Raw genomic sequence first — 14,892 nt, forward strand, 5'->3', positions numbered from 1 at the left:
TGTGTTTTTTGGGTGCCTCCTCAAAGCTTAGGCACTGTGAGGCTGGCACCCCGATTGCTTGACGCCCCCAGATTATCTGTGGAGCCGTGATGCCAACACATCGGATTGGTGATGCACTCACAGGCCTGTGCCAACTCGGGGTTCCAAAGTGCCTCCTGTTCGGGATCTCACTGATGCCTGGAGGGTCGGGACCTCCCCTCTGTCCCTAAAAGCCAAAGAGGGGACGGCCAGGTGCTCTGGCCCGGAGGTGGGTGTGTGTGTGCACGTGGCGGGGTTTCAGCTGCACCAGTGGGAGGGGCGGAGCCAGATGCCCCCGGGGAGTGGCGGAGTATCACCCCTGCCCCTGGGGGGGCGCGGGGGAGGCGTGGGTGTTGGGTGGGAGGTGGGGCCGCGTGACCCTCAGAACCCAGGGGTGTGGGTTACAGGTGAGAGAGGGGAGGTCCTAAGGACCAGCCCAGGGCCCTCTGAATGCCTGGGCCCCTCCTGGCCTGGGGAACCCTCACCTTGAGGCCTGACCTCATCAAGGAGAAGCGTCCCTCGGCACGGGTGGTTCACGGTACCCGAAGCTCAAGTGAAAGCAGAAACCGAGGCTGGGGACACTGCTGGGAGGGGATGCCTCGGGGGAAGGCCTGGCTGGAAAGGCCTGGCCAGGTGCGACCACAGCGAGGCCCCAGGCCTTCTTCTGGAATAAGGGGTCTACGCACAGGCTAGGAGCCCGTGACTCACTGTCGGCACCGTGACAGGACACAACCAGTTCACCTTACACACCTTCGTGCTGTCCTGGTTGTCTATCGCACGCGCCCCAGCAACAGGGTTTACAAACCTGCAAGGTGAGGACTCAGTGGTGACAGCTCACCTCTGCTTCGCACGGTGTCACCTGGGGTGGAAGCCGCTGGAGGGCCTGCCATCACCCCGGTGGATCCCCACGCAGCCTCCCCATGCGGCAGGGGCTTCCCACGTGAAGGCCGCCAAGTCCCAAGGGCACACGTCCAGAGGGCGCCGCCTGCCTCCGCCTCCTGTCCTGGCCTCACAGCCGCACGACTCCACCCGTGCCTCATCCCATGCTGGAGGCTGACCCACGTCCCCGCGGGCAGAGCGCCAAAGCCTGGGTGGATGAGTTTTAAAACCACCACATCTCCACCACCCTGTGATTCTTCACGTACAGGTGCCGGGAAGTGCAGGCCTCCTGAAGGTGGTCCCGGCACCGGCCGCCCACCGACTTCCCCCACTCGCTGAGGAGGTGTGGGCCGCGGTGCCCTGAGCGCAGCCTCTGGGGCACTGGGAGCCCCATGACTTCTGGGGAGTTCAACGCACCCAGCACTCCTCTCGGCACAGAACGAGCGTGTCCCGGGTCCGTGCAGACAGCAGCCTGCAGAGCAAGTGCCGGGCACCCGCAGGCAGAAGCGCCACACGGGGAGTCTCACCAGGACGCCGTCCTGGGGGGGCTACGGCCACGGCCTGACGCACGCTCGTGGTCAATCAACGCACAAATGAGAACGAAACACACAGAACGAGAGCCACGGCCGACACAGGACGGTTTTACTGCAAACAGGAGTGGAAGAGGTCGGTGGACGCAGGCAGGTGACCAGGCAGCCCTGGCCGCCACTGGAGGGACCGCCCTCGGCCCCCAACAGGGACGGACCACTGCTGGCGGGAAGGGCTGGCTCTGGTGGATTTCTGAGTCATTCCAGTAGAAAACAGGCCTTTCCCTCGGCTTCCCTGTGGGCTCTGAGGCCACGCAGAGGCCAGGCCAGTGTCTCCAGGTTACCCCCCAAGTGCTCCCGTTCGGTTGTGAAGGCATGAAAACCTGTCATCGTGGAGTCAGTCCTCCCGAGGGCCAGGGGCCCGGCCCCCGGAAGGCCCCCCTGGCCGCTGCCCTGCCGCCGACCCCGCTTGCCGCTCGCTGGGGCCCCACTGCCGGGAGGACACTGTCGCCCTCACCGAGAGGCCCGGGACCGCCCGGGGCTGTGGCAGTGGCCCGGCCCGCCGGCAGCCCTAGGACAGCAGCTGTAGCACTTGCCGGACGCGCTGGATCGTCCCCAGCGGGAGGGTGTCCGCGCCCCTGGCCTCGTCTGACTTCTGCATCAGGGCCTCGGCCTTCTGCACCGTCAGCTCTCGGGCCCGGCCCCTCAGCCCCTCCAGGTAGGCCAGCAGGGTGGAGAAGAGCTCGTCGGGAACCTGGTGGAGGAAGAGGACCAGCGCGTCAGGGGCCGGGCGGGGTGACGTGACGAGCGTGGACACTGAGCGGGCCCGGGCGTCAGGCGGCTCACCGCCTCCTCCTCCAGGCAGCAGAGCTCGGCGTCATCTCGGCCCCGGGCACGCCGACGGTGCGGGGCCCCGTGTGCCGCACCCCTGTTCCCACCCCGTGCCGCTGCTGTGGGACCACGGGGCTGGGGAGGCGGGGAGGGCAGGCCAGTCTCCCGGTCTTTTTCGAGGGCTCGGGGCCCTGCAGCCATTGGATGTCACCCCCTCCCGAAAGGCCAGCCAGTCGACAGTTAACAGGCGTGTTTGTGAGGAGAGACATCTTCTGAGACACACACACACACACACACCCCCCGGGGGTCTGCGGGTGGAGCCCCCGCCGATAAAACCGAGTTCTGGCTCCCCGACCCCAGGCCTGGCTGGTCCCGTCCCGAGGGGAGAGTGAAGGGGCAGCCGGGTCCACTCAGAAAGCAGGTAGTGACTCACAGGCCTCAACTCCAAAGCTTCAGCAGTGGAGGCAGAAGCAGAGACAGGCACGCGGGGCAAGGGGACAGAGCCAGGCCCAGGCAGGAACCCCTCCACCCATGGTCAGCTGGCTCTCGACAAGGGCGCCCAGACCATTCGATGGGGAAAGGGGCCTCCACATCACTCCCCTCGCATGCGGACCCTCTCCCACCCCTTGTTGTCCCCCCCCCCCCCCACCTCCCTACACAGGCTTCCCCGGTGTTGGCGGCCAAGCCTGTGTCCTGCAGCAAGACTAGAAGATTCTACTGTGAAATTGAGGACAGAGGAGAGAAAACCCAGATCCTGAGCCCAGCCCATCAGCTCAGGATCTGGGTCTCAGCTCAGGACACGGGCCCCTGGGGTGCGCGCAGCCCTGGCCAGGTTTCCAGGCCCTTCCTGACCCCACAGGGCATCACGTCAGAACAAAGTGTCTGATCTCAAAGTCAGAGGCCAAGCAAACAAACCAAAAGCGACCTGAACAAGTTAAATGTCGTGCGGAGAGAAGGGGACTTCAAAGTGGTGTTACTGACATCCTCGAGAAGTAAGAAAACACGATCCACTGAGAACACGAGAGAAGAACACCGCCGAGAACGGCTGCATCTTCAGCGACACGGGTCACAGTCTGTCTTTGGTCACAGGGCCATCCTGCTCTGACCGGCCCCTCCCCAACGCCCGTGACACTGAGCTCCTCGGCACTCGCTCAAAGGCCACCTGCATCGTCTGCTCTGGACAGAGGTCGACGCACACCCTTTGTCCGTCCGTTTTAGAGTTGGGCTGCCCTTCTGTCGACCTAGAAAAGCTCCCACAGTCCGTGAGATCGGGCTCTGCACCCACCTCCTCCCTCCTGTGGGTGGGTGGGTGGCCATCTCCCCGCCCACCAGTCTGAGTCTGCGGTCACTGTGCTGGGGCAGTCGGCGCCTGTGCCCGACCTGAGGCCACACAGGTGCCCCCACATTCGCTTCTGGGAGCTGTAGTTTCAGCCCCGACATCCGGGACCTCGACCCACTTTGAGGGCTGCTGACAGAGGTCAGGTGGGGTCACCTTCCTTCCTTGACACGTGCAAATCCAGCTGGCAAAACTCCGCTTGCGGAGGAGGCCATCCTTTCCCCATCGAATGGTGGTGGCTCCCTCCGCCTCTGTGGACCCTGAGCGTACTCATTCCCTTCCGGGCTTTCTATTCCCCTCCCTTGTCAGTCCACCCCCACGGGGGTCGGATGTGGCTTCTGTCTCATCCGTGAAACTGAATCTCATATCCTGCTCCCGACAGGAAGTGCTCATGCACACCCACGCACACATGCAGACACGTGGCGGCCATGAGGTCAGGCCCATGCACCTCAGGGGCTCGAAGTGAGGCTGGGGTGGGGGCGGGGGTTCTTCAAGTAGGCGCACCAGGAAGACAGGGCGGGCACGCGTGGGACCACAGAACAGGTTCGTCTCACGTCACGGCCTCTGCTGTTCCCGCGGGCAGCACCGGGGCGCCACTGCTGCCACGGTCCAGCCAAGGAGGGTCCGGCACTCTGCTCCGGGGCCACACACAGCCGGCAGGGCACGTGGGCGGGACGGCAGGACGCCCACAAAGGGAAGCGGGACTCGGTGTGGGGCCAGGAGGCAGCACCGCCTAGCGTCTGGGGGCCGGAGCAACCAGGACCCCCAGCTTTGGCCCCGGGGTCCCCTCCTGTTCCTGCCACCAGCCTGCTGAGTCACGCAGGCCCGGGAGCGTCTGCGGAACCAAGGGCCGGGCACGCAGTTCCCAGGGGCCCTTCCCCCTTCCCCGCCTCCGCGCCTCCCCTCCTCCCCTCCCACCCCCAGGCGCCCCGGCCACAGTCATCTGCTGCGGTCCAGGGCTTTCTTCTATCCCACTGCCTGTGCTGGACCCCAAGTGAACCCTGACCCTGACCTCAGGGGGCTCACCAGAGACCAATGAATCCATCGGTCCATCCGCCCACCCGTTACTGCGCCCCTCCACAAAGGCCCCGGACACCACCCCTCCCCCCAGCTGGGCTCAGGTGCACGTGCCCCGGTTCCCAGGGGAGCCCAGGCAGCTCCGGGGCGTTAGGCTCAGAGATGTGGGGGTCCGTGAAAGCCGACGAGCCTTGTCCTTCCAGGTTAACGTCCCAGCAGGGCAGATGGCTAAGTAAATGACAGGACACCGGGAAGGTGCCAAGTCCATCCGCTGGGGGACAGTCTACTCACAGAAACCTAATTGACACACACACAGAGTTAACCCCAAAGAGATCAAAGGCCTAAAAGTAAGAACAGAAACTACAAAACCCTCACAAGGAAACACTGGGGTAATTTTGCTGACCTTGGGTGAGACCGTGGTTTCTTAGTAATGACACCAGACGCACAAGTGACAGAAGAAAAAAGACAAAAATCAGGCTCTGTCAAAATTATGACACGTCCCCAGCCCACCTCCCGGCGTGCAGTGACCAGGTGGTCTCCAGGGGCCTCAGGAAGCAAGGCCTCGGTTCCCGAGGCGCCTAGGCCCCTCCTCAGGGCACAGCGAGTCCACACAGGCTGGGAGTGGCTGTCAGGCCACCATCACCTGCCAGCACCTTGAGGCCCCGGGGGGGAAGGGGGCGGGCAGGGTGGTCAGGACACAGGTCTCTGTCCACAGCTGCCTGCTGGCTCCGTGTGTGTGACACCTGCTCCAGAGAGTTCCAGGGACGGCGTGTCCGCGGGGCCCGGGCTTCTGGGCACAGAAGTCTGGTGATAGGCTGGGGGGAGGGGGTGTGGGCCCTGAGCTATGGCGAGTGGGGAGCGGCCATGGATCGGCGCGGGACAGGGGGGTCACGGGGAAGGAAGGGTGGGGTGTCACGCCCCAGTGCGGGCTCTGCGGTGGGTCACAAGGCCGGCCCGTGACTCCTGCAGCGTTACAGGCTGGCCCAGCCCTGGCGCCTGTTCGGAAAGCTGTCCCCCCACCCTGATTTCAGAGTCTGGCTCTCAGGCGTGTCCTTCCCCGGTCACGGGCACACAGGCACCCTGGACCTCCCTGCAGCAGGGCCGTCACGCTTGTGACGAAAGCTATACTTGTCAGAACCAATGGCGGTAGCAGGGGGTTACGCAGCCTGGGAGAAGACCCTCGCAGACGTGGATGTGGCTCTGGTGGGGCGGGGGAGGGGGCAGGCGGCCAAGGGTGGAAAGCCAGCCGACCAAGGCAGACGAGGGTGGACCAAGGAGCACCACGTGGCAAGCACCAGGGCGACCACTGGCCAGGACGAGAGCTGCCAACGGTGTGGTGACCATCGGGGCGTTTCTAGAATCCCGAAGCAGGTCCACAGACATGGCCGATTACCGCACGCTCAAACCCAGGTGCCCCCTGAATCACGTGACCGAGGGAGGTCGGCACGGACTATCCTGCACCAGGTGCGTTGGGAGGGCACCCCCGTGCCCCACCTGTGTCTGATAACTGGCTTCTCCCAGACGCACTCCCCACCCCGCCAGGTGCACACAGCTCTCCTCCCCACCGGGGACGCACGCTCCACCACCCTCCGCTCACTCACCACGCACACGGCAGTCGCCGTCCTACATCTGTACATGCTTCCCCTCCCCCAGCGTGCACACACGATTGCTGTCGGACATGTGCGCACACCTCCCCTCCCCTGCCCTACACCACCCCCAGTGTGCACACCCCTGCCCCTGACCTAACGCCCTCCCAGCGTGCACACCCCTGCCCTAACGCCCTCCCAGCGTGCACACACCTGCTCTAACCACTCCCACCGGGTGTGCACACCCCTGCTCCCTGCCTCATGTACACCCCTGCCCCTCGGTGCACACCCCTGCCCTCACCTCCCCCCAGCATGCACACCCTTGCCCCAAAGCCCTCCCAGCGGGCACACACCTGCTCTAACCACCCCCACCGGGTGTGCACACCCCTGCTCCCTGCCTCATGTACACCCCTGCCCCTTGGTGCACACCCCTGCCCTCACCTCCCCCCAGCATGCACACCCCTGCCCTAACGCCCTCCCAGCATGCACACACCTGCCCTAACCATCCCCCCGCCACCGTGTGCATACCCCTGTCCAAACCACCCGCAGCGTGTACACCCCTGCTCCCCCCCGCCCCCCCGGTGCACATACCTGGTCGTTGTCATACATGTGCAGTAGCAGCCAGGTCTGCCTCGTCTTCTGGAACTTCCACTTCTCGTGCTTCTGGGCCCAGCTGGGAAGCAAGGACAGGACACGTCAGGCGCCGGCGCGAACTGACAGAAGGGTCTGTGCACCAGGTGTGTGGAGGCCCCTCCCCAGCTGGAGGGCGGCAGACGAGGAGCAGCGGAGGGGGCTCGGGGGCCTGGCGCTGGGAGGACGCCTCACTCCCGAGCGCCTGCCTCCACATCCGCGCCAGACGGCACGGGCACCCGGAGGCTCCTGAAATCAGCCGCTCCCGCGTCAGCCTTCACCGTGTGCCCGCCAGAGCGGGGACGGCCTTCCAACCGAGAGCTGTGTGTGGAGGGTGAGGGAGAGCAGCCCAGGGGGAGCCAGGAACCCTGACCCCGAGGGTCGTGCTGGTGTGGGCCACCTGAGGCCGTGTGACCCCCCACCCCAGCCCCCACCCAACCCGCGGCCACGAGGCCAGCCTGCTGACAAGCAGGAGGAAGAGAAGGGCGGCGTGTCTGGGACTCGGGGGCACCGAGGGGTGTGGGCAGGAGGGCGGGGGGTGAGCCCCCAGGGTGTGTGATGTGCCCTAGCTGCAGCCTCGACTGGAGGGACAGTAGCTCGCGGGGCCGAGGTGGAGTCACTCTTACTCGACTTCACACACACGGTCACGTGACAGCAGAGCCGCCTGAGCCCCGCCCCACGTCTGCCGGGGACCACGGGCACTTTGTGTGGCAGCCACAGAGCAGGACCTGAGCCAGACCGGGTCCCTGCTCCCATGCCATCCCGCTGGGGACCCGTGGATTCACATCTGGGATCTGGCCCTGGAGACTGACCGGCGCCCCTACAAAGCGGTGTGCCTTCAGGGCACCACGACCCGGATTCCCGCACCCACAGGTGTGGCCCTCGGCCTGTGCCGGGAACGAGTGGGTGGCAGAAATCGGGCCGTGGTCATTAGAGGAGGCCCGGAGGAAGAGCCCAAGAGCCGCCAGGCCGGGCGCTGTGCCTGGCTGATCCCTGCGGGTTAACCCGAGGGGCCCCTGCCCCGTGCTGGTTATCAAGTGACTGCGCTGGCTCACACCGTCCGTCGCCCACTCTGCTGGGGGGAGGGGGGTCTTCAAAAAATGGGTTTGCCAGATGGCGCGACGTTAAGTAGAAGGAGCTGCAGAGCCGTAAAAACAGGACACGGAGGCTGATGCACTCCGGTTCCAGCAAGCAACCCCCTGGAGCCCACGGTCCACGAAGCCCTGGCCAGGCCTCCCGTGAGCAGCCTTCCCAGCAAGTCCTGTGGCCACAGCTCCTGTGACTCCTCCCCCAAAGGTGTAGGCCCTGGGCTCGCCTGGCCCTGAGGGGAGGCTGTCTTGGGGTCTGCTCCTCCTGGGTCTTGGGTTTTGACTTACTAGCAAGCCCTTTGCTGTGCTTACTCATTCTTCACAATGAACTTTCTCTGTTCAAATTACCATTTGGTTCCACTGACCACCTGCACGCTGGCCAATTCCCCTGCCCCGGAAGATGGCACACGACCTCCCCCAGGGTCTGTGGGGTCCATCCTGGGCTGACGGAGGGTGTGGAGGTGCCGAGCTCCACTGCCTGGGACCTGGGGCTCCGCGGACCTGGCTGCCATGGCCACGGCATCGACAACACGGACGCGCTGTGTGCCTGACCCGAGCCAGGGCTCTGGTCTAGCTTAGGCTCAACCCCCCTTGTGGTCACCTGAACCCCCAGTGTTACGGCGGCTTCAGATCTGCCGTGTGGGCCCAAAGGAAGCAAGGGGCACTGGCTGGGAGCCCCAAGCCCCTAGACCACGACAGGCAGAGAGGAGGCCCCCGGACCAGGACAACAAGGACACAGGAGCGAAGTTGGGGATGACGGACACGGACAAGCCAGCCCGCCTCTCCAGGCTCCTGCTCCATCTCAGAGACGCCTCCCTGAGAGGCAGGACCCGTGGGGATAGAGAATCTGAGAGACCAGGGTCCACAGGGAGGGAGCGGGGACCCCGCGCCGGGTGGGCTCCTTGGTGGTAAGGGCTGAGCCCCACCCTCTCGAGGGGGTACGGAGTCGTCAGTGGCTCCCAGAGAACGTGGCTCCGTGAGGTCAGGGGTGAAGGACGCTTCAACACCCAGACGGGCAGAAGCACGTGCAGCTGCTGTACAGGCCCCTGGCCCACGGCCACCCAGAGACACGTGTGTCCCACGGGCCCCGCCTGAGCCCCAACATCGGGCAGGTTCTGGAGCCCCTGAGCCGGTGAATGTGTCTCTATCTCCACCAACCTGTCCCCAAGGCCGCGGTCTTCAGGGAAACCCTAAGAACCCGGCCCCAGGCCTCACACGTGCCAACCCCCACATTCCAGCCGGCAGTGCCATCGTGGCCTGGAGCAGCCCGTGCTCCCGCGGCAATCAGACAACTCGCGGATTTCGTACGGCCCGGTCTGCACGGCAGAAATCTCTCAGCTCACGGGAAGCTGGAATCGGCTGGCCGGCCCAGGCCCCGGGCGTAAACGAGGGATGGGGCTCAGCAGCCTCTCGTCCCGGGAAGGCAGGCCCTGAGTCGCTGAGGCCGCGCGCCCCGCTGAGCCCCGCTTACGCAGCACCTGATCGAGTCCCGGCCTGCGCTGGGGATGGGGCTGGGGGCCGGGCGCCCAGCGGGACAGGACGCCCCATGAGGGAGGAGCTGCCGTGTCCGGCTCAGTCGGCGGGAGGGGCCCCGGTGGAAGAGGGAAGAAACAGCTGGAGTCCGTCTCCCTGCCCCCAGCCCGGCGAGGGGTTGGTGTGGGGTCTCCGGGGAGAGCATGCTGGCTGCCTCGGCTCTGGGTCTGACATCTCACAGGGGCCAGGCTGCCCTCGGGGCTCCCGCGGGCCCAGAGACCACCGCTACCACTCCAAGCACACGCATGGGGTGCAGCTCCCGCCACACAAGACCTACAGCTGCCAGGCACGGGGACGCCGGGCGGCCACAGGAGCCCGCGCGGGCTGGAGGCGAGGCTGGAGGCGAGACCCAGACGGCAGAGGACAGGCGGCCTACCACAACATGGATGGCGTCCCCGGGCCGGCCTCTAGGTAATGGGGCATCTGGACAGGACAGGCCCCCGGTGGGTGAACGCCAGGGAGCTGGGCAGTCCACGCTGTGGTGGGAGGCGCGGCCTCGGGAGTGAAAACCAGGTCCGCAGCCCGGCCTCTTGGCGTCCACACGGGGTGTACGTGAAGAGCGGCCGCAGCCCTCTAGCCTGTCCTCACCCCCACCCACCCCAGGCGGGCTCTGCGCCCGTGGCACAGCCCGAGGTCCACTCTGTGGCTGGCCTGTCCCCCGACTCCTCTGTCCAGCCCCGGCCCCGTGGCCTCCTGTGTCCAGCCGTGACCCGTGCACGCTCACAGAAACACGCGTGGGCCCTCAGGCTGACAGCCGAGACCACAGAGGACGACTCTCTCGCTCGAGGACCCACACTGACAAGCAGCAGGCTGGCTCCAGCCCAGGCCCTGCCATCCCCAAGGCTGGTGCCCCACGCCGTGCCGACAGCCCAACTGAGCCGGGGACCCCACACCCGCACGCCAGCGGAGGGAGCAGCAGGCATCTGTCCTCAAGTCCCAGCGGGCCCCCACCCACGCGCTCCTGCCCTCTCTGGCCACCAACCGGGGATGGCCTTCAGCTCTGACCTCAGAGAACAGGGCTGCACGGACGGTGCTGAGCCCCTGCACCAGGCAGCCCTCGGCATTCTCGGGCTGCTGCTGTGTGTGGTCCCTGCAGGGCTCACTCCTCTAGACCCATGACATGCAGCAGGGCCAATCCAGCCTCTGCCAGGGCTACGGGGGCTGGCGATGCCCCTGCACCCCTGCTGAGTTTAGGGACGGAGGCCAGGAGGGCTGAGCCAGAGACCTGGTCCCAGCACATGCAGATTCCCCAGCCGCACCCCAGACCCCAGACCCAGCTCTCTCTTCACTGGGACGTGTGGGAGCGTGTGCCCAGGTGACACCAACACTGGGGGCTGGACTCCTTAAGGGGTGCTGGTTCCAGCCCCGTCCACTGTGCCCAGCAGCCAAGAGTGCAGAGGCCCCAGGGTCCCACGTCGCTCAGAATTACACATCCCTAAGGCTGGGGACGGGGACCAGCGGACAGGGTCCTCCTCACCCGGGCCACGCTGCGGGACCCTCAGTTCTCTGCCCTGAGGAGGCCAGCCAGCTGGTGTGCTGGATTCCTGCCCCCAACGCAGCCACGCCCGGGGCCAGCAGGTGGAGTCACGGAGCTGGGACTGGGGGCACTCGCCTTCCTGGCTGAGCCCTTCCAGGGACCCCTCCGGGGAGGAGCCAAGAGGGCGCCGCTTGGCAGCCCCCTGGGTTATCGACATCTTTGGTTTAACACGTACAGGATGCGAACGAGGAACACAGCGAGACACCGCCCCACACCCACCCGCGTGGCTGTCATCAGCGAGGGCGGCGCGGACGGGCGGAAGTCGGGGCCCTTGCCGGTGGGGCCGTTAACGTGGCGCAGGCGCCGTGGGCAGGTCTGCAGCTCCTGCAGAAACGGGGTCCCTGGCAATCCCGCTCCGAGGCTGTGCCCGAGGCCGAGGAAGACACGTCCCCACAAGATCCCGTACGGGGACACGCACCACAGCATCAGCCACAACGGCCCCGCGCCCGAAACAACCTTAACGCCCACGAGCGGGTGAGCGGATAAACGAGACGTGGCGTATGTGTGCGGTGCGCGGTATCTGGCCGTAAAGAGAAAGGGACGCCTGACACGTGCTGCAACGTGGGTGGGCCTCAAACGTTTCGCCGAGCGAAGGAAGCGCTTCGCAAAAGGCCACGCTGTGCGTGACTCCCACGTGCACAATCGTCCGGAATCGACGCGCCCACAGAGACACTGGGTGGACGAGGGCTTGGGTGGAGGCGGGCGGGGCGGTCTGAGGGGAATGGGGAGTGAGTCCCGGGAGCAGGGGCTGCTGTTGGAGTCAAAGGAGTTCGGCGGCGGCCGGGGCGGCTGCGCATACACCGCTCCCCACGATCAACGCACAGATGAGTGTGTCCAAGCTGGGTCTCCCCAGGGAAGCCCGTCTTGATGCTGGCCGCTGATGCCACTGGCTGGACCCCACTTCCGGAGGAGGAAAACCATTGTGGGCGGCAGGGGCGGGGGGAGGCCGCTGGAACCTGTGACTTTACTTCCCCGCAGGTTCCTCTGCCAACAGAAGCCAGCGATCTCACCGGGGCCTGGCTTTTCCGGGAGCTCCTAGACAGGCTTGCGCAGAGCTGTTGGCAAATGCCAGGCTCTGCCTGCCGTGGGAACGGGGTAAACCAGGGTCTGTCAGGCACCCCGAGGGCTCGAGCGGGCACTGGGGGTGGTCGTTCTGTGGTGACGCCCACCAGGGCAGGGCCCGGGCTGCGGGGACACCACTGGCCCCAGGAGCCAGATTTGGAGCAGCTCACCCGAGCCCCCGTCCCTCCTGGTACACCAGAGACCCTCCGGACCCGGCCAGGCCCTGCGTGAGAGGGTCGCCTTACCCACGGAGGTAGTCCAGGGCCAGCTGGGCCCCGGAGGGCTTGGCCGGCACGCTCGGGGCTGCATCCTTCCGAAGCTGCTTCCTCTCCTCTTTCCTCCGCTCCTTTTTCAGCTTCCTCTCCAGAACCCTCTTCTCCTCTGGGGTCAGCTCGGGCAGCTCGAGGGCTGTGTCCTGTCCGGCGCCCCAGGCGGCTCCTCCCTGAAAGGCAAGGGAAAACCAGCCTGGAAGGGTGCCCCTCAGCTCCCTGGACCCCCTCCCTCACCCCCAGTACCCGGGGAAGGGGCTGATCAAAGTCTTGCCCTCCCAGGGACCCAGGAGACCCAGCGCCCGGTGACAAGTCCAGCGGGGAAGGGCCGGGTGTGACTATCTCACCCCAGCACGTGTCAAAGCTCACTGACCTCGGACCTCTCTCCCGACCCTGCACCTGCACTCACGCACTGGGGACAAGGATTTCTGGGCGGAGAGGAGAGCCCCATCCCCCCACAGCCCTGCAGGAGACCTGCCCCTCCTCCTTTCCCTCTCCCCAGCCCCCCAGCCCTGCTGCTGCCCCCACTGTCTGCTGCCCTCAGGCTGCCCGCAGACCAGGTGCACTGAGGCAGGGCTGAGAGCATACTGCTCAAGGTTGCGGGGTGGGGTACCCACAGAGGCCTTTCCACTTAGGAACCCCTCCCGAGGAAGGCCCGGGTGCCTCCCCCAGCAGCTAAGCAGTTGGTGGACGCAGGCTGCCGGCCTCTCGCTCTCCCCTGATAGGGCCGCGGCCTCCTGACACCCCTGTTTTCCGAGATACCTTGCGGCCAGCAGTACAGCCCCAACCCGCTCCCCATATCAAACCAAACCAGGCTTTCAACGGGGCGGGGGATCATGACCCAGGACCTGCACACACGTCCCCTTTCCTGGAAAACCTGGCACACGAGCACTGGTCACTCCGCCTCTGGCCTGGGACCAGGCCACTGCCCCAAGGCCTCCGGAAGGGCAAAGGCTACCCCAGGCACATCCAGCGTTTGCAGACCTCCCCCTCCCCTCCCCTCCCCTCCGCTCCCCTCCCCTCCGCTCCCCTCCCCTCCGCTCCCCTCCCCTCTCGCCTCCCCAGAGGCCAGCTTACAAAGTGCCAGTGCCTTGACAACCTTTGTGTTCCCACTCAACGCCAGATCTTTCCGGAATCTTCTAAAACAAAAGAGACGTTCTCTCTCCAGCTCCCCCCTCTGCCTCCTTTAAAACCAGCAGTGGGGCCTCCAGGCTGCCCCAGGGAGGCTCCAGCAGCCCTGGCACCACGTACACGCATGTGCACACACACGCACGGCTCCTCTCACACGGGGCTCACAGGCCGCCAGCACAGGGGGTGCTTCCAGAGGGGGGGTCTCTGGACAGACACAGCCCTGGGGCGGCACATGCCCCCCGCCTGCAAGCCTAGTTGCCCGAGGCCATCGGGATTTCTGAGGGTTTCCTGAGGTCCAGGGGAGCAGTGGTGACACCATGATGGGAGGCAGGAGGGCAGGCCCGGTGCCCTCCTGGGGTCTCCACCTTGACTGAAGACGTGGCCTCGGGGCCGGCCTAGGAAAGAGGCCAAAACTGCAATAAACCCAGTGTTTCTCGAGACCACTTCTGTGCGGCCTGTGCTCCAAGCAGGATGGGCGGGAGCAAGACGCCCTTCCTGCCCGTTTCATCCCGGGTCCCAGGGGGCCTGCTGGTGGCCTCTGAGTTCGAGAAGCGGGGTGCAGACCGGCCCACCTGGGCCCTGCTCTTCCAGGGGGTGGGGGCAGAGGTCACGACACCCCAGGAGCGCTCAGGGAAAGCCAAGCCGCTTGCAGGGTCTGGACGCTCGTCCCGAAGGCGAAGGAGGCAGAGCTGGGACCAGAGCCGGAGTCACAGCACGTGAGCAGGGGCTGGGGGCGGGGAGAGGGCAGGCCCCGCCCTCCCACAGAACCAGACCTTTATGCCCCCCAGAAGGCGGCTCATCGTGGCAGCAGCTCTACGGCAAACGTTTTTAAGAAGCATCGAGAGAAGCGTCAGGCGACAGTCTGCGGTCCGGTTATCCGTTCACGTGGAAAGTGCTATCGGGTGGCGGCAGGGTGCTGCTGTGGCAAAGGGCCCAGGGCCGTGAGGTCAGGGCACCTCAGACGACAAAACCCCGACTGGAGTTTGTGCGTGGCGTCTACGGACGCACCCTAAGCGCCACACGGCGCTGCCCCTGAAGGGCTGGCCGGCAGGGGAGGGACAGTCTCTGCTCGGTCCTCGGTTTACGGATGTGGACAGAGCCCTGCCCGAGCCACATCTGTGTGGCCCCCGGCACCGAGGATCTTTAGCCACAGTAGTCTCTCCGTAAACTGTCCACAACAGTCTAACCAGTGCTCCCCGCAGCTGGGTGCTCCCCAGGGTCACGGTGGGATCCGCCCCCCTGGAGTCCGGGCCCCCTGACGTCAACTGCTTCGTGGCCCGGAGCTTGGGGGGCAGAAGGGACTCCAGAGTCGGGTCCAGAAAACAGCAGCAGGCTCACAGGCCTCCCCACCAGGAAGGCCCCACTTCCTTCTGGCTCTGAACCTAGGAAACAGGTGGGCAGGAAGCCCATGCCTCTGGCTGTGGCACCTTCAGAAATTTCGCTCTAGT

At 65.8% G+C, this 14,892-nt stretch overlaps 1 protein-coding gene across 3 annotated transcripts in view; it reads right to left on the reverse strand.

Annotated features, from left to right (window-relative positions):
• Nucleotides 1–1,522: 1,522 nt before the first annotated feature.
• Nucleotides 1,523–14,892, reverse strand: part of CE3H7orf50 (chromosome E3 C7orf50 homolog) — a 120,196-nt gene continuing 106,826 nt past the window's right edge. For 2 of the 3 annotated variants that reach the window (XM_023246549.2, XM_023246548.2), the window contains 3 exons: nt 12,290–12,486; nt 6,786–6,867; nt 1,523–2,178 (listed from right to left, as the gene is read on the reverse strand). In XM_023246549.2, the coding sequence (XP_023102317.1) occupies nt 1,996–2,178; nt 6,786–6,867; nt 12,290–12,486 (462 nt within the window). In that variant the 3' untranslated portion in view covers nt 1,523–1,995. Of the gene's footprint in view, nt 2,179–6,785; nt 6,868–12,289; nt 12,487–14,217; nt 14,260–14,892 lie in introns of those variants that run through there. The other variant, XM_045047606.1, reaches the window with a different exon arrangement.

Source organism: Felis catus, chromosome E3 (genome assembly GCF_018350175.1).
Source record: "Felis catus isolate Fca126 chromosome E3, F.catus_Fca126_mat1.0, whole genome shotgun sequence".
NCBI lineage: Eukaryota > Metazoa > Chordata > Mammalia > Carnivora > Felidae > Felis > Felis catus.